Source organism: Bombina bombina, chromosome 4 (assembly GCF_027579735.1).
Source record: "Bombina bombina isolate aBomBom1 chromosome 4, aBomBom1.pri, whole genome shotgun sequence".
NCBI classification, from domain to species: domain Eukaryota; kingdom Metazoa; phylum Chordata; class Amphibia; order Anura; family Bombinatoridae; genus Bombina; species Bombina bombina.
The window spans coordinates 773401331-773420139 of record NC_069502.1 but is presented as its reverse complement, the minus strand read 5'-3'; the positions used below and the strand labels follow the sequence as shown (position 1 = coordinate 773420139).

The window sequence follows — 18809 nt, the reverse complement described above, 5'->3', positions numbered from 1 at the left end:
TCTTTTCATGTGACAACACTGAAGAAATGACACTTTGCTACAATGTAAAGTAGTGAGTGTGCAGTCTGTATAACAGTGTAAATTTGCTGTTCCCTCAAAATAACTCAACACACAGCCATTAATGTCTAAACCATTGGCATCAAAAGTGAGTAGACCCCCTAAGTGGAAATGTCCAAAATGGGCCCAATTAGCCATTTTCCCTCCCCGGTGTCATGTGACTCATTAGAGTTATAAGGTCTAAGGTGTGAATGGGGAGCAGGTGTGTTAAATTTGGTGTTATTGCTCTCACACTCTCTCATTCTGGTCACTGGAAGTTAGAAATAGACGTATGAGTGCTGCCAGCATTGCTGCAGAGGTTGAAGGGGTGGGGAGTCAGCCTGTCAGTGCTCAGACCAAACGCTGCACACTGTATCAAATTGGTCTGCATGGCTTTCATCCAAGAAGGAAACCTCTTCTAAAGATGATGCACAAGTAAGCCCGCAAACAGTTTGCTGAAGACAAGCAGACTAAGGACATGGATTACTAGGACCTTGTCCTGTGGCCTGATGAGAACCAAGCTAAACTTATTTGGTTCAGATGGTGTCAAGCGTGTGTGGCGGCAACCAGGTGAGGAGTACAAAGACAAGAGTGTCTTTTTCTACAGTCAAGCATGGTGTTGGGAGTGTCATGGTCTGGGCCTGCATGAGTGCTGCTGGCACTGGAGAGCTACAGTTCATTGAGGGAACCATGAATGCCAACATGTACTGTGACATACTGAAGCAGAGCATGATCCCCTCTCTTTGGAGACTGGGCCGCAGGGCAATATTCCAATATGATAACGACCCCAAACATCCACCAGCTCTGTGATGTCATCATGGAGGAGTGGAAGAGGACTCCAGTGGCAACCTGTGAAGCTCTGGTGAACTCCATGCCCAAGAGGGTTAAGGCAGTGCTGAAAAATAATGGTGGCCACACAAAATATTGACACTTTGGGCCAAATTTGGATATTTCCACTTAGGGGTGTACTCACTTTTGTTGCCAACGGTTTAGACATTAATGGCTGTGTGTTGAGTTATTTAAAGGGAAAGCAAATTTACACTGTTATACAGGCTGTACACTCAATACTTTACATTGTAGCAAAGTGTAATTTCTTCAGTGTTGTCACATGAAAAGATATAATAAAATATTTACAAAAATGTGAGGGTGTACTCACTTTTGTGAGATACTGTGTGTGTGTGTGTATATATATATATATATATATATATATATATATATATATATATATAACCATTAAAATTATATATATATATATATATATATATATATATATATATATATATATATATATCAAACAAACTGCCAGGGTGCACATAGAAATATGTATAGAAGGATCATAACAGGTAATCTCAGTATTTATTCCTACACAGCCATAATCAAAAAAGGGACATTCTGGGGTTAACCTTTCCTCAGGCCTTTTATGAGTCTGTGTGTGTATGTATATATATATGTGTGTTTGTGTGTATGTGTATATATATATATATATATGTGTGTGTATATATATATATATATATATATATATATATATATATATATATATGTGTGTGTGTATATATATATATATATATACATACATACACACACACTAGTTTTGTGTTGCCTTTTCACCAGTATTCCCCTAGCTTTAGGTATGCTGAAGGAACAGCAATGCATTACTGGGAGCTAGCTAAACACAGGTGAGCCAATGACAAGAGGCATATATGTGCAGCCACCACTCAGTAGCTTGCTTCCAGCAGTGCATTGCTGCTTCTTAACCTACCTAGGTTATACTTTTCAATAAAGGATACAAAGAGAACAATGCAAATTTAATAATAGAAATATATTGGAAAGTTGTTTAAAACCACATTAAAACACAGTCAACAATCTACATCAGCTGCTCCGCTCTGCCAGTCTCTACACTGGCTACCCATACACTCCAGAATACAATTTAAAGTATTAACCCTAACTTACAAAGCACTCAACAGTATTACTCGCAACTATATTTCCTCTCTCATCGTGAAATATTCCCCATCCCATCCTCTTCGATCAACCTCTGACCTACGTCTCTCCACTCCTCTTATCTCTACGTCCAAATCCCGTCTCCAAGACTCCTCACGTGCTGCTCCTGTCCTCTGGAACTCTCTACCACGCTCCACAAGACTCCAACCTTGTATAGCTTCAGAAGCTCCTTAAAAACCCACCCATTCAGAGAGGCTTACAATCACTCCTCTGTTTTTCATCCTACCCAAACTAATACATGAACTGCCTGACTCACTTCTGCAACTACAACCGATGTGACAAGCTACTCCAACCTTATGTCTCTGCACCCTAAACCTGTAGATTGTGAGCTCTTCTGAGCAGGGCCTCTTCCTTCTGTACTAGATTTGTTTAGGTTTGTTATGTTTTGTATTTTATCACAAATCCTTGTTATTGTATACCCCTATCATTATACCCAGGGCTACGGAATTTGGTGGCGCTATACAAATAAATGATAATGATAATAACCACATGCTCTATCTGCACAATCAAAGGAAAAGTTTGGGTTTCATGTCCCTTTAAATTTTAAACTAACAGCCTCAGTTGTGTACGACTTAATCTAACAAAGTAAAGACTTTGATTTTTACATTTTTATCTTCCTTATAGAAATCTGTATAATATGTTTTATAAGATGTACCTGACTGGCACAGCAAGTGGAACTGGACGATACGTGTGCGACAACTGATTTAAGATAAAAACCAACAAGTGAGGAAGCAAAGCTGTAAAGGAAGACAGATTACTGGGATATTGAAAGTTAAAAGGATACTAAATTAAAAAAAATATATTTAATGATTTCTAATTTACTCATATTATTTTTCTTTGCTCTCTTGCTATCTTTATTTAAAAAGCAGGAATGTAAAGCTTAGGAGCTGGCCCATTTTTTGGTACAGAACCTTGGTTACGCTTGCTTATTGATTGGCTTAATATAGTCACCAATAAGCAAGCACTATCCATGGTGTTGAACCTAAAATAGGCTGGCTCAGAAGCTTTAAATTCCTAAAATAGCAAGAGAACAAAGAAAACTTGATAATAGGAGTAAATTAGAAAGTTGCTTAAAGGGACAGTCAACCCAAATTTGCAAATAGGTCATTCTTATAAAGTTGCTAACGATATTTAGTTTGCACTGTAGCATATTTTATGCTACAGTGCAAACTAAATGTCGTTAGCAACTTTATAAGAATGACCTATTTGCAAATTTGGGTTGACTGTCCCTTTAAAATTGCATGCTCTATCTGAATCATGAAAGAAAAAAATTTGGGTTTAGTGTCCCTTTAATAAAAGAATAGGTTCTGTTAGAGTTTATTAGTGATAAATGATTCCTGCAACCTTTCACCTCCCCCTGGCACATAATAGCTATTGTGACAATTGCTTCCTGAATTGTATGGGAATAACTCGTTTAGCCCAAAGTAACACAAAAAAAAATCTTTATAGCTTGTTTTTACTGTAACAGGCTTTTTTTTACAAGCTTGATATCAACCACATATCTTTTAGCTTGTTTTCCATAGTTCTGCTAGGCTCTGCTTGATTTTAGTGTATAATTTGCAGTACTCAACATGAGGAACTTGATATCTTAGCATATATCCTTACATTTGTATTAAGGTATTAGGGACTCGGGAGGTTACGCAGGCTGTCACTGTTTTATGGGCAGGGTGGGTCACTGGTGTGGATATTGGGCAGGATCATGGGTGTGTCTGGTCAGTCTGTGGGAAGGGAAATTCTGCAAATTAGAACATATGACTTTCTCAGAGGTACAGCGGGACAGAGCTCAGAATTAGGAACTGTCCCTCTCAGTTGAAAAGTCTATCTTAGGGTGAAATTGCATATACTATATGACTGCTGATTAATTTATGACTAAAAAGAAAACTGTTTAAGGCCTGCCCATTTATTTGTATATCTGATGATATCACAGAAAGTACATTTAGAAATAAATCTACTATATTGATGTTAGTTAAAGGGATACTAAACCCTATTATCATTTTTTTCCGTTCTCTTGCTATCTTTATTTGAAAAAGAAGACATAAAAGCTTTGGAGCCAGCCCATTTAAGGTTCAGAACCTGGGTTGCGCTTGCTGATTGGATTGCTAAGTGTAGGCACCAATCAGCAAGCCCTATCCAGGATACTGAACAAAAAATAGGCCAGCTCCAAAGCTTTCATTCCTGCCTTTTCAAATAAAGATAGCAAGAGAATGAAGAAAATTGATAATAGGAGTAAATTAGAAAGTTGCTTAAAATTGCAAAAGAAAAAAATTGGGTTTACTATCCCTTTAATATAGCTGAGTGCATGCTTCCCACCACAGCATCTTGGTTATGTTATCCCGAATTTAATGTTTTACAATATTAAAACTGAGAATAATGAACACATAAAAAAAAAGATAAATAGGCCATTGATATTAATAATTATATGCAATTAGTGTGCTTCTTACATTAAAAAAAGAGGAAATTAACTATTTACTACATGATGAGGAAAGTAATATGTATGGTACCATCTTTCTATTTTTAATAAACATTTCATACACAGTTTATCTGTCTCGTTTTACTGCGTCACACTTTAGTATAATGCACTTTACCTATTTCACAGTGGCACATTTATCTGCCACTTCTCTCTGTGACACTTAGTTACAATAATTTACCTTACTTTCCTTGATCATGTCATTGAAGCTCAACTCAAGTCCTCATATGTCACTAACAAGCCAAAATCTAAAGTTTTACCAATTTCATTTAATTTACCAATTATAGCGCTGTGGAATCTGTTGGCACTCTACAAGTAACTAATAATAATAATAATCATCAGTGATTGAGCAGTGGTTCAACCTAGGCCAGTTAGGAGTGCTCGAGGGTAGAAATGAGAAACACATGTTTACAATAGCTACAGCAGGAAAAAAAATAAAGGCCAATCCCTAGAGTACCCCTTGCCAATGTCCCAAGTACCCCCAGGGGTACACGTACCACAGGTTGAAAAACTAGGTTTTAAAGGACTCCCCCAGCTCTAGCCTGGATACAGCATGTCCCATCCATGACACACCCCGGAAAACATTCGCCACACACCTGGTTGAAACCAACACGTTTACCACACATCTGGTCACATCCTGTCCTTCCTCCACAGCCACACCCACAAAATGCTTGTGAGCCAATGCTTACAAAATCTGTCCCCTCCCCATGATAGAAAGCATTTGGAAACTTTTGGGACGTATGCATTTGGGGAGTTAAATATGATAAATGCAATGTTGTTGCAGATTTTATAGCCTTGGTGGTGATCGCCCTAGAAGAAATGTAAACAATATGATTTAATTTATCTTATAGTGTAAATTTTCTATAAGGCTCCATGCAAGATAGTGGAGTTAAATCATCCTGGACTAATGTCTTGTGCAAGATCTAGTGAACAGGGTGCACAAGCATTTGCTTGTGCAATCTTAAATTCGGGCAGCAGATGCAGCTCGCCCAAAACTCGGGTGGACAGGTAGAGAGTTTCACAAAATAGGGGCCAGGCTGGAGAAGTCCTGTAGATGAGAATGTGAGGAGATAACGAGAGGAAGAGAGAAGAAAATCATGAGCAGAGCAAAAGGGACGGAAGGGAGAGTATCTGGAGACAAGGGGGCTGATTTATCATGGCCCGAATGGGACAAAATACCCCTGTTTCCACACGAGCCTTTAGGCTTGCCGGAAACAGGAGTTAAGAAGCAGCGGCCTTAAGACTAGTCTGCTGCCTCTGAGGCTGCGGACATTAATCCCCTGATCCAATGCGATCGGGTTGATTGACGCCCGATTGGCCTCGAATCTGCAGCGGGCGGCATTGAATAAGCAGTTCACTAGAACTGCTTGTGCAATGTTAAATGCCGACAGTGTATGCTGTCTGCATTCAGTAATGTCTGCCAGATATTGATAAATCGGCCCCAAGAGATATTGGGTGGAGCAGTGTTATTGAGGGCCTTGAATGTCAGGGTCAGGATGTTGGGTTTTAAATTTGGAGGCTAGAGGAAGGCAGTAAAGGGATATGCAAAGAGGTGCAGCAAATGTGGAGCGACGTGTAAGGAAGATTTGCCTGGCAGAGGCATTCGTTATGGATTGTAAAGGAGATTGACAGCAGCTAGGGAAATCAGAGAGGATGGAGTTGCAATAGTCAAGGCGGGAAATGATAAGAGAGTGATCACCTAGCTAAGAAATGTCGCATTCCCTTTTACAATATGGACCGATATTATATTTGTAATCCCAAGATCACCTGGATAATGTGGTTACAAATTAATAAATGGTAGAGGAATACTATTAAAAATAATTATCCTTTTAGCATGCGTGGACGAGGAGTAAAACACCCTCTTTACGCAGCTCTCTCCATCTTTCAAAACTTAAGTATTTTTTGCAATAAAAATTACATATTTTAGAGTGACATAATTCCTTTAAAAATATCTATTTATTTTGTAAAGAGAATTAAAAAAAATAGTCTTTCAACTTCACGGGGTTATGTCTGCAATCAGACAGCTGTAGCCACCTGAGAAATTAAGATACATTAAATAAGTACACATTTTTGGAAAGTACACCCCTTGACACATCAAATGAGGGGCTACATGTATTGCTAGCACAAAAATAGACCATGTATAATATGGCTCTTTGCTTAGAATTTTTTTTTTTTAAGCAATGCAACGTAATTCCATTAGTTGCTGCGCACCCCAAATTGATGCTAGAAATACTTGTAGCCCCTCGTTTGATGCACCAAGGGGTGTAGTTCCGGAAAATGTATGCTTTGTGTACCACATTTTAATTTCTCAGGTGGCTAGAACTATTTAATTGCTGAAAACAGTACAGTAAATTCTAAGATGCTGTTTTTGATAATTTATCAAATTAAAATGCCTGCAATAAAACAGTAAGGAAAAAACAGTGACATTTTCTTAATTTCTGCTTATTTCAGAAAGGTTACCTACTACAAATATTTATCCACAGAATTTTTGATGATTAAGCTTAGAAAAATAAAATTACATTCTATTATTTATTGATTTAGGAGTAAAAAAATTAAACACTTTATATGTTATTTTTTAACCTTTTAACGCCGTTATGCCGTTCTATTCCGTCATATTTACACTGGGCTTTAAAGCCATTATGACGGAATAGAACGTCATAACAAACGGCTGTCCTGAAGCCTTCTGTGCTTCAAGGACTTGATTGCGGTCTGGAGGGCGTTCCTAGGGTTGTAGGGACACCCCCCAGATGCGATCCAATAATTGAAATCTCGCGATCGTATGCACGATCGCGTAGTTTCAATTTGTCTACATCGGAACAGGTGTTCCGATGTAGGCACTTTAACCCTGTCACGAAAGGGTTAAACCTGATGATACATACACATATAATAATGGTATATTTTGAATCTGCTGGGTCTGCTGAAAAAAACAATATATAGTTTTTATAGTTCAAACTTTACTTCTAAAAGTGTTTAAACGCGAACAGAAACAAAAAGCTCAAAACCAGCTTAACAGACAGGTGGGAAATGGCTTATCAGTCAAAGGGTTATTTGAATTATTTTTTTATTTAAAGTGATTGTAAAGTTTAGTGAATTACTGCCTAGTATCTAAAACTAATCTTAAAAACATAGGCACTTTAATTCATTCAACTTTACAAAGACTCTTCTTTTTAAAAATATTTATGACAAACATAACGCCATTCCTCCGCCCGCATATCCTACTGTATTTAGCATATCGATGACAAATCCGCTTCCTCACATCATTACGTGCCCCACGAGCTGGACGCTAAAGGGGGCACACAATGATTGGATGAAGCCGGATTCGTTATCGACCTGCTCAATATAGGAAGAGATGCTGACGGAGGAACGGCGGCATGTTTACCATAACACAATGGTATTTTAAAAAAAGAAGATTAAAGTGCCCATGTTTTTAAGATTATTTTTAGACACTGGGCAGTAATTCATTAAAGGGACAGTCAACACCAGAATTTTTGTTGTTTAAAAAGAAAGATAATCCCTTTATTACCCGTTCCCCAGTTTTGCACAACCAACACAGTTATATTAATATACTTTTTACCTCTGTAATTATCTTGTATCTAAGCTTCTGCTGACTGCCCCCTTATTTCAGTTCTTTTGACAGACATGCAGTTTAGCCAATCAGTGCTCAGTCCTAGGTGCATGAGCTCAATGTTATCTATATGAAACATGTGAACTAATGCCCTCTAGTGGTCAAAATGCATTCAGATTAGAGGCAGTCTTCAAGGTCTAAGAAATTAGCATATGAACCTCCTAGTTTTAGCTTTCAACTAAGAATACCAAGAGAAAAAAGCAAAATTGGTGATAAAAGTAAATTGGGAAGTTGTTTAAAATTGCATGCCCTGTTTAAATCATGAATGTTTTTTTGGACTTGACTGTCCCTTTAAACGGTACAATCACTTTTAAGGAAAAGCCGTAAATACTGTGTCTGACTTGGGAGGTATCAAACACAGGAAAAATGCAATCCAAGTGGTGCTTAAAGAACTATTTGCATGCATTTGAATACATTACTATTTGTTTTCAACACTTCAAGAACTCTGTATATATTTCTTCCCAGCCAGTTGATTTCTTAATCATTCATTCTATTACCTGCACTCCTAGTAAATGGAAGTAATTTTCCTGGCTTCAGCATAGGCCCCAGTGGGTTTAAAGTATTGTCCCCTCCTCCCTGGGCAAATATCCAGGACATGGTTGCCTGGGCAAACTGAAAGCTGCCCATTCAAGCTTGGAAAAATGTTACAATAGAAATAGCTGTCACTTTCTTCACACTAGATATCACCTGATCAGCTAGCTAGAAACTGAAAACATTTTCTGTCAAATTACTCTATTTTAACTTTGAACAATAAAATAATAATTATATTTACTGTCTACAATTTAAACATAGGAGCTGTATTTTTACCGCACTGTTACAAATGATTCAGCTGTTGCTAATTACGTAAATCCTTCCAAGTGACAGGACTTTGAAAATGGGATCAGCTCATTCATGTTTTGTAAACAGTTTATAAATTCCTAAGATTTTGTCAAGCTAGTGACATTTGTTTATGTCTTCTAGACATCAGATCCTCATATCCTTTATCAACAGTGGAAAACACATGACGGCATATACAGTGTGTGCAAATTTGCCTCTTTCTTTTGGTTTCTTAAAGGGACAGTAAACATTTTGAGATGGTAATAAATAATAAAAAAATATATACTTTCATTATTTATTTTTTCACCTTTTCCTGTAATTCCATTCTGAAATTGTGAGCTTTTCAGTTTCTGTTAGAAATGGAAGTGTTAAACACTGTTATATTCCACACAGCCATTGGCTGCACACTCTAGTGACCTATTTACAACTGCCCCTCATTGGTCACAGCAGTGAAGGTAACCTAAGTTACAACATGGCAGCTCTCATTGTTTTATAGACACTAAAAATGTACACTTATTTTGACAATATTTAAACTAATAAAATTACATGCAATGCTCAGACTAATATTTTATTTGAATGTATCATTCTATCTAGTATTTATTTAGTGTTTAATGTCCCTTTAAATTAAATCAGTGTTAGATAAGAGATGGAAATATGCAGGTGACATAGCATGCTTAATATATTAGTTATGGAAGTTTGCTCATAGATAAGGACCCCAAATTCCAAATGTTTTGCATTCCAGGTTATTATCTTTCAAAATATTTATTCTGTTAACAAAAATTTTACCCTGCATATAGGTAAGTGTACCAATTTACATGAAACCCCAAATTGTTCTTTTATGATCTAGATAAAGCATGCTATTTTTAACATCTTTGCAAATTACTTCAATTATCTAATTTGCTTAGTTCTTTTGGTATACTTTGCTGAAAAGGATATCTAGGCAGGCTCAGGAGCTGGAAGCTGGCTGCTAATTGGTGGCCGTACATAAATTGTCAGCTTACTGATGTTTTGAGCTTTCTCACAGTAGTGCATTGCTGCTCCTTCAATTAAGACTACCAAGAGAAGTGAAATTGATTGTAAATTGAAAAGTTGTTTAAAAATGAATGTGAATCAACTCTGCAATATATTTTCATTATTTATATTGTCCTTTTTTTCCATGTAATTTAGCCCTGAAAATTAAGCAATTTGTAAATCTCAGAATTTGAAATGCACCTGCTCTCTTCTCAAGGTTAACTCTGCTACATATATTTTCCTAATTGTCTTTATCGGATAACAACTGCAAAAATGTTTCTTTATATTAACTTTATGACAGTGGCTACCCTTGATATCTGTGGAATAAAGCCTAGTTTGGCTCCTCCAAATAAGGCAAATGATGGGTGAAGTTTGGCTACTGAAAATTAATTGTAGGTAAAATGATGTTAAAGGGATAGTCTACTTGAAAATTGTTATTGTTTAAATAGTTAGATAATCCCTTTATTACCTATTCCCCAGTTTTGCTCAACCAACACTGTTATTTTAAAGGTATACTGAACACAATTTTTTTCTTTCATAATTCAGATAGAGCATGCAATTTCAAGCAACTTTTAAATTTACTCCTATTATCATTTTTTCTTTGTTCTATTGCTATCTTTATTTGAAAAGGCAGGAATGTAAGCTTACGAGCCGTCCCATCTTTGGTTCAGCACCTGGGAAGTGCTTACCGATTGGTGGCTAAATGTGTGTGCATGTGTATAGAGGTGCAGACTCTATAGAGGTGCAGTGCTCATGTCTACGTATGTGTGTGATGCACCTTTTTCTATCTTTTTAGTTTCCTTTTATACATGAGTAGATTTTGTTTTTTCTTTTGTCATTGGCTTTGCTAATTTCCTTTCGACAAAATCAATATGCCAGTTGTACCAATGAAAAGAGTCATCCGTGCATCTCTCAGCTGGCTGCCTGGGGGTCATGTTTGACTGTGACCTCTTTCTACTTTACATTTTGTCCTTGACTGTGACTGTAGCTTTTACTTAAAGGGATATTAAATGTAAATGTAATATATATATATATATATATATATATATATATATATATATATATATGTGTGTGTGTGTGTGTATGTGTGTGTGTGAGGAAGGGGATTGTTTTCCCTGAAACGTCACTACTCAAATAAATTTGCTACACTTTAAAAGTCCAGTGAGTGCGGTTCTCTTGTGCTGTATGTATATGTAAGTATGTGTGTGTGTATATATATATATATATGTGTGTGTGTGTGTATATGTGTATATATGTGTGTGTGTGTGTGTATATATATATATATATATATATATATATATATATATATACACACACACCCATACATATGCACAAATATACACAGCTTTATTCTTTCTAAAAAAAAATGGTATTAAAAAACTGTATGTCCTTTCCATTTGAAAATGTCCAGCCTTCAGAAAATGCATTTCATTTTGTTCCAGGAACACAGTGGTTGTTAAACAGTGTTTGACAAAATGTAAATGTGTTTTGCTATGTCTGCAGAGGTAACAAATTAAACATAATACGCTCCTTAGTGGGTAATAGATGACTATAGCCAAGTAGCATTGCAGGCTTCTAGAGAGAAAAAAAATCCATGTTAGGCAAATGTTACAAAGCATAATGTTAATACTAACCACTGTAGAGAAAATACAACCTCTAAGGGAAGATCTATAATATATTAATATTACAGCACACACTTTACTATCATTCATCACTTTTGTTATTAAATCTCTTCATTAAATTTGTTTGTCCTTTAAATAGCAACATTTGTTATTTGTTATTCCAAATATTAAATTATATAGCACTTCTTTGAGAATGTTATAAATTATTTTCCTGATCCAGATGGGTTAAAATACCACTGTCCTTTGATTAACATTTTGTTTTTTCTTAAAGGGACAATGAAGACTTTGAGATTGTAACATAAAAGGTTCAATTATACATAGTAAAACAACTTTTCAATATATTGTCATTATTTTTCAACCTTTTTTCATAAGACTAACCTTGCCACATATCTGTCTCATTTGCAGTTTATCTTCTCATTTCTTCTAAAGCCAAACAATGGATATTGTATTAAAGTGATATTAAACTGCTGAGGACAACTACAAAAGAATAGTAACTACTCACCATGTTATTGCATTTCATCCTGTTCCTGTAGCTCTTTTCAGATTAGTTTTCCTGTTTTAAAAGCTCCAGCGCTTCATACTGGGTGCTACCATCTTGCAGCTCGTGTATTCTCACAGCCTATGACACAAGCTGTGCACACTGACAGATCTCTAATATTGGCCACTTTTTTACAGCTCTATCATATGCTTGGAGTTAGTGTTGCATGATGCATTGTGTGAGCTTTACATTTTTTGCATTTTTATACTCAGTTTCACAGTTAAACAAAATAGATTTTAAAAAGCACTCAACAATAATGTATAGCACAGCAGCAGCTGCAAAATGTACAGCTCCTGCTTTGTATCATACACACCAATCTGAAGCACTTTATACAGTTGTTAAAATGTTCCCAACCTCATTTTTCTGTGAGTGTAAAAAACTTCTGTCACAGGCTGTGAGAATACCTGAGCTCCAAGATGGCAACCCCCAGTACAAAGAGGAGGAGCTTCAGTATCTGCACCGTTAAGCTTTTAAAACAGGAGAGCTGATTTGAAAAGAGCTGCAAGAACAGGATGAAATGCAATAACATAGTGAGTAGTTACTATTCTTTAGTTGTTGTGCACATAGCAGTGGCAAGCCCTGCCTTCTTTCCGTCTGCATTGGCTTCTCCAAATAAGGGAAGTGTGGGGGGGGGGGGGGGGAGTTTGACCATTGAAAAATGGTTGCAGCACACAAGGTGTTAAAGGGACAGTATACATAAGGTGACCATATTTTTTTTTTTTATTGGCAAATGGTAAAAAACTATTTTATTAGCATACCGTATATTCCTCAAATTATATATGCAGTGTATTTGGTATATGTTTATGGAGTGATTGTATGATATATACGTTATTTCTCACATTTCGTCTATGTGAGTTAAAAAAATACTTCTAAGGAGTTTTTTGGGATATGACTACCAAACGCTGTCTCACACACATGCTCTCTCTCACACACGCATGCTCTCTCTCTCACACATATGCTCTCACACAGATGCTCTCTCTCTCACACACACACGCTGTCTCACACAGATGCTCTTTCTCACATACATGTCGTCTCACACATATGCTCTCTCTTACATATACTGCATTACACATATGCTCTCTCACACACACATGCTGTCTCACACATAAGCTTTCTCTCATACACACACACATACATATATGCTATCTCACACATATGCTCTCTCACACACACACATATATGCACACATATGCTCTCACAAACACACACATGCTGTAACACAAACATGCTGTCTCACATACACTGTCACACACACATTCTGTAACACACATGTTGTTTCACACACATGCTCTCTCTCACACACACACACACTGTCTCACACATATGCTCTCTCACAGACACACACATGCTGTCTCAAACACATGCTCTCTCTCTCACACACACGCTGTCTCACACATATGCTCTCTCACAAACACACACATGCTGTAACACACACACGCTGTACACACACTAATGCTGTAACACACACACATGCTATCTCACACATTCTGTAACGCACATGTTGTTTCACACACATGCTCTCTCTCTCTCACACACGCTGTCTCACACATATGCTCTCTCACAAACACACACATGCTGTAACACACACACGCTGTACACACACACTAATGCTGTAACACACACACATGCTGTCTCACACATTCTGTAACGCATATGTTATTTCACACACATGCTCTCTCTCTCTCACACACGCTGTCTCACACATATGCTCTCACAAACACACACATGCTGTAACACAAACATGCTGTCTCACATACACTGTCACACACACATTCTGTAACACACATGTTGTTTCACACACATGCTCTCTCTCACACACACACACACTGTCTCACACATATGCTCTCTCACAGACACACACATGCTGTCTCAAACACATGCTCTCTCTCTCACACACACGCTGTCTCACATATATGCTCTCTCACAAACAAACACATGCTGTAACACACACACGCTGTACACACACACACTAATGCTGTAACACACACACATGCTATCTCACACATTCTGTAACGCACATGTTGTTTCACACACATGCTCTCTCTCTCTCACACACGCTGTCTCACACATATGCTCTCTCACAAACACACACGTGCTGTAACACACACACGTTGTACACACACACACTAATGCTGTAACACACACATGCTATCTCACACATTCTGTAACACATATGTTATTTCACACACATGCTCTCTCTCTCTCACACACGCTGTCTCACACATATGCTCTCTCACAAACACACACATGCTGTCTTACACAGATGCTCTCTCTGCCATACACACAAATTCTCTCACACATACAAAAAATGCTCTCTTTTCTACAGATGGTTTCTCTAACACTAACACATACAGATCTCACTCTCAAACACAAGGTGTCTCACACACTCTCACAGAAACAGGCAGCAACACTGACATTCAGAAGCTGTCTCAAAAACTCACAAAAATAATAACTCATGCTGAGCTCCCCATAGCAAAAAAATGTATCAAACTCACCCAAGAAAAGCATGCATGAGCAATATTCCTGACAGCAGTGCAGCCACTGGTCATGTGACATACAGATGTCACAGGATCCTCCCCAGTTGCTTACACATTGGGTGATAGTATGGGGGTGTAATAACATTTTGGTTGGGAGAATTAGGAGATCAGGGAAACAATATTATTAAAAAAATACAGCAATTAAAAGTATCTTCCTACTAATTAGGCAAATAGTGATAGAGGCTTTACTGTCAGGCACAGAGGAGGACTTGCAGTGTTTATCTCACTGGCTGCTTACTGTGACAGACAGCTCAGGAGGCAGCAGGGTTCACCGGCTAGTGGCAGATGCATGCATAAGGACACAGGCGGCAATATAATATAATAAAACATAACCTGGTTCCCGGTTCTTCTAGTGTCTCTTGCTGTCTGTGTGCCCCATCCCTCACCTAAACTCTGCTCAATTAGAGCCTTATTGCAGGAGAAGATCCCTGAGCTAAGTGTGGCCAGAGCACAGAGGGAGAAGTTTAAATCAAGCACACAAATGTCAGGGAGCAAAACGCCAGCTCCTCTCACCTCCTCTCACCTCCTCTCCCGGACATGCATGCTGATGGTACAGGATTACAGACTGTATACATTTTAGCGTGCTGCAAGAAGAAGTGGGCGGGGCTAAGGTGCAACTAAAAAAACAATGGTAGGATAGTGTTGCTTACAGAGCTGCCACCTATGCCGCACAGTTTGTTAGAAGAGAAGACTCCCTCCCCTGTATATGAAAAGACAGATAACATAAACAGGAGCCAGCAGTAGTCTGTAAACGTTTGTATACATCTGACACTGTGTGGCTTGGTTAGGAGTCTGAAAATCAGCACAATGTTCTTAAAAAATAAGCAAAACTATACATATTTACAAAAACACTACCAGATGGGCTATATAAATGGATCATCTACAAGACATTTATGTAAAGAAAAATCTAGTGTAAAATGTCCCTTTTATGTCTTTTAATAACTTTCAGACTGCAGAAAATTGTTGTGATTACAAGGTTTTACTGTCTCTTTTATGCTAAAAGCAGATCTATTTTTTAAGAGTATAAATTAATTATTGTTTTCTTTCTTCAATACAGGTAAAGATAATCAACCAACTGAAGAAACAAGTTGATTTCCATAAAAATGTAATAGATGCAAATATACTTACATTCGGTATTGCAGTTTGGAATGTTGGAACGCCCAAAATTATTCAGTTTGCAGGCATTAATTTTGTGCCAGTGCAAGAATAATCATGTAACAGATATGGCACCAGTCTTACGTGAAGACTAGGTGCCCTTTTTAAACTCTTTGGACATGAATGATCCAAATTTCCTCCAAGACGACAAATTTAATTCTAGTCGACCCTCACTGAATTTTATGGAACCTGGTAATAACATGCAGTCAGATGATTTTTTTGCAAGGAAATTTAAGGCCTTAAATGGTAATATGGGTCCTCCACCATCTGGAAAAGCGGATTCTCCTGGCCAAAATAATGGAACCCCTGCAATGCCCAAGATGGGTGTACGAGCACGTGTTTCAGAGTGGCCTCCTAAAAAAGAAATGTGTAGTAAGGCAGCATGGGAAAGTAGAGCACAAAGCAGCTATGACAGCATGGCGACAGTAATATCCAATGGACAAGGTGACAATTCTGATATACTTAATGAAAAAGCCTTTGATTTGGAGTTTGCAGAGACAAAATACTCCATTGGCGATATCTTTAGCCATTCTCCCCACAGAGGACTACATCCTATAAGACAAAGAAGCAACAGTGATGTTACCATCAGTGATATTGATACAGATGATGTACTTGATCAAAATGCAGTTAATCCGAATACCGGGGCAGCCTTGCACAGGGAGTATGGAAGCACATCTTCAATAGATAGACAAGGTTTATCCGGAGAGAATTTTTTTGCAATGCTTAGGGGTTACAGAGTGGAAAATATTGAGCACAAGAACTTGGCACCTTTTTCATTTTCTGAGGTGTTTCATTGTGATTCTACAGTCTCTCCTAGTTTGCATGCAGCGGCTCAGATATCACGAGGTGAATTTGTCAGGATTTCTGGTTTAGATTACATAGATGGTGCTTTGTTACTTGGGAGAGACCGAGACAAACTATTTAAAAGGCGCTTAAAGACTGAAGCTGTTGAGCCCTCTTTATTTAGAAAGTTAAGGGCTGTGAAAAGTGAGCATGACTCTATAAAGTTCTCTTTTGATCTGGATGATGGAAGGTTTGAAAAAAGTTTACACCTCGGAACATGCCAAAAATGTTTTGCACATTATGATGTTCAGAGCATTCTTTTTAACATAAGTGAAGCCATGGCAACACGCACCAATATGGCAAAACGCAAAAACGTTACAACAGGGGCATCTGCTGCTTCCCAGTCACCTGGATCTGGTGGTCAAACTGGGAGTTGTGAATCACCTTTGGGTAGTAAGGAAGACTTGAACCCTAAAGATAATCCTGAAGCTGATGACGGCGATGGAAAAAGTAATGACATTGTTTTGAGTTGTCCTTATTTTAGAAATGAGATTGGTGGAGAAGGGGACAGGAGGATTGCACTTTCAAGGGCCAACTCATCCTCTTTACCAGCAGGTGAAAACTGTTCTTTTGAGTCTTCGCTCAGCTCCCATTGCACTAATGCTGGTGTCTCTGTGTTGGAAGTGCCAAGGGAGATCCAGCCTGTGCACAGGGAAAAAGTGAAACGCTACATCATAGAGCACATTGACCTTGGTGCATACTATTATCGGAAGCACTTTTATGGAAAAGGTAAGTTTCCCTTTATCTAATATAGTAAATATTATTTCTAGTCTTGTCTATCCTTTACAGTTTTATGCTAAGTTAATACAGTATTATGCTAAGTAAATGCACATACATTTGCTATTTAGTTAAAGGTACATTAAACTCCATCTTTTCTTTTTTATTTATATATATATATATATATATATATCAGTATAGCAGTACAAGCACACTCGTATAATTAATGTAATAATTAATTAATATAGATATGCATTTACCTCCTGTTACATGTTTAAAAAGAGACATGGATGCAAGAGAACAAAGCCTATATAAATTCTTGGTAAGACCTCACTTTGACTATGGAGTATAGTTTTAGGGAGAAATTATTAAAAAGGAGATGAGAAAAAGGCCACAAAATAAATATGGGTAAAGAATTTTGAAGGGACAATAAACACCTTGTAACTACAAGACACTTCTGTTAATAATCAACCAAGCCTAAACATTTATTTAAATATTCTGATAAGTTTCCTTTCTTGGATGAGCCAATCCAGACTTGAGTCTGCAGCTGACAAGGCTAGTCATGGTCATTATAGTAGTATAAAGTGCATTGTTTTGCAGTTGTTATCTTTTAAATCCAATTAGGGACATGCATGTAGCAGAGTTGGCCTTCAGAGCTAAATTAGATGGATAGGGTGCAAAATAATTAAAGTATGATGCAACTGTGTTTTACTATGTATAACTAAATATTTTATATTAACATTTCAAGGTGTTTATTGTTCAGCAAGCCAGTACATCTCAACCATTTCGTAGCAGGTATCCCTACAAGCATATATTTTTGCCCTAAGTAACCAAAATGCATTCAGTTAAAAAAAAAAAAAAAGGCAATTGTGCATATCCCAGAATGTGAGAAATTTGTTGCAGGTGTATATTTCTGTTTTCAATAAATGAAAATGCAGCAAACTTTGGAAATATTGGAGCAACAAATATTAAAGCAACTTTATAGAGAAAACACATAACGCGTATAATTCTGGGACAATAAAGTCAGAAATAAACTTTCATGATTCAGATATGACATGCAATTTTAAACAACTGCCCAATTTATATTAATCAAATTTGCTTTGTGTTCTTTGTTAAAGGCTAAACCAAGGTAGGCTTCAAAGGCTGATTTCTAAGCCTTTGAAAGCCGCCTCTTATCTCAGTGCAATTTATAAGCTTTTTACAGCTATACAGTGCTAGTGCATGTGTGCCATATAGATAACGGTGTGCTCACTCCAGTGGAGTTATTTGTGAATCAGCACTAATTGGCTGAATGGCAAGTCTGTAAAAAGCACTGATATAAGGTAATCACAGAGGTAATAAGTATATTAATATAACAATGTTGGTTATGCAAAACTGGTTTATAGGTAATAAAGGGATTATCAATATTTTTAAACAATAACCATTTTCAAGTACATTTAGTCCT

At 37.3% G+C, this 18809-nt stretch overlaps 1 protein-coding gene across 15 annotated transcripts in view; it reads left to right on the top strand.

Annotated features, from left to right (window-relative positions):
* SIPA1L2 (signal induced proliferation associated 1 like 2) overlaps positions 1 to 18809 on the top strand; it is a 730143-nt gene that overhangs the window by 362465 nt on the left and 348869 nt on the right. For all 15 annotated transcript variants that reach the window (XM_053711127.1, XM_053711126.1, XM_053711122.1 and 12 more), the window contains one exon: positions 15708 to 17377. In XM_053711127.1, coding sequence (XP_053567102.1) covers positions 15925 to 17377 — 1453 coding nt within the window. In that variant the 5' untranslated portion in view covers positions 15708 to 15924. The remainder of the gene's footprint in view (positions 1 to 15707; positions 17378 to 18809) is intronic.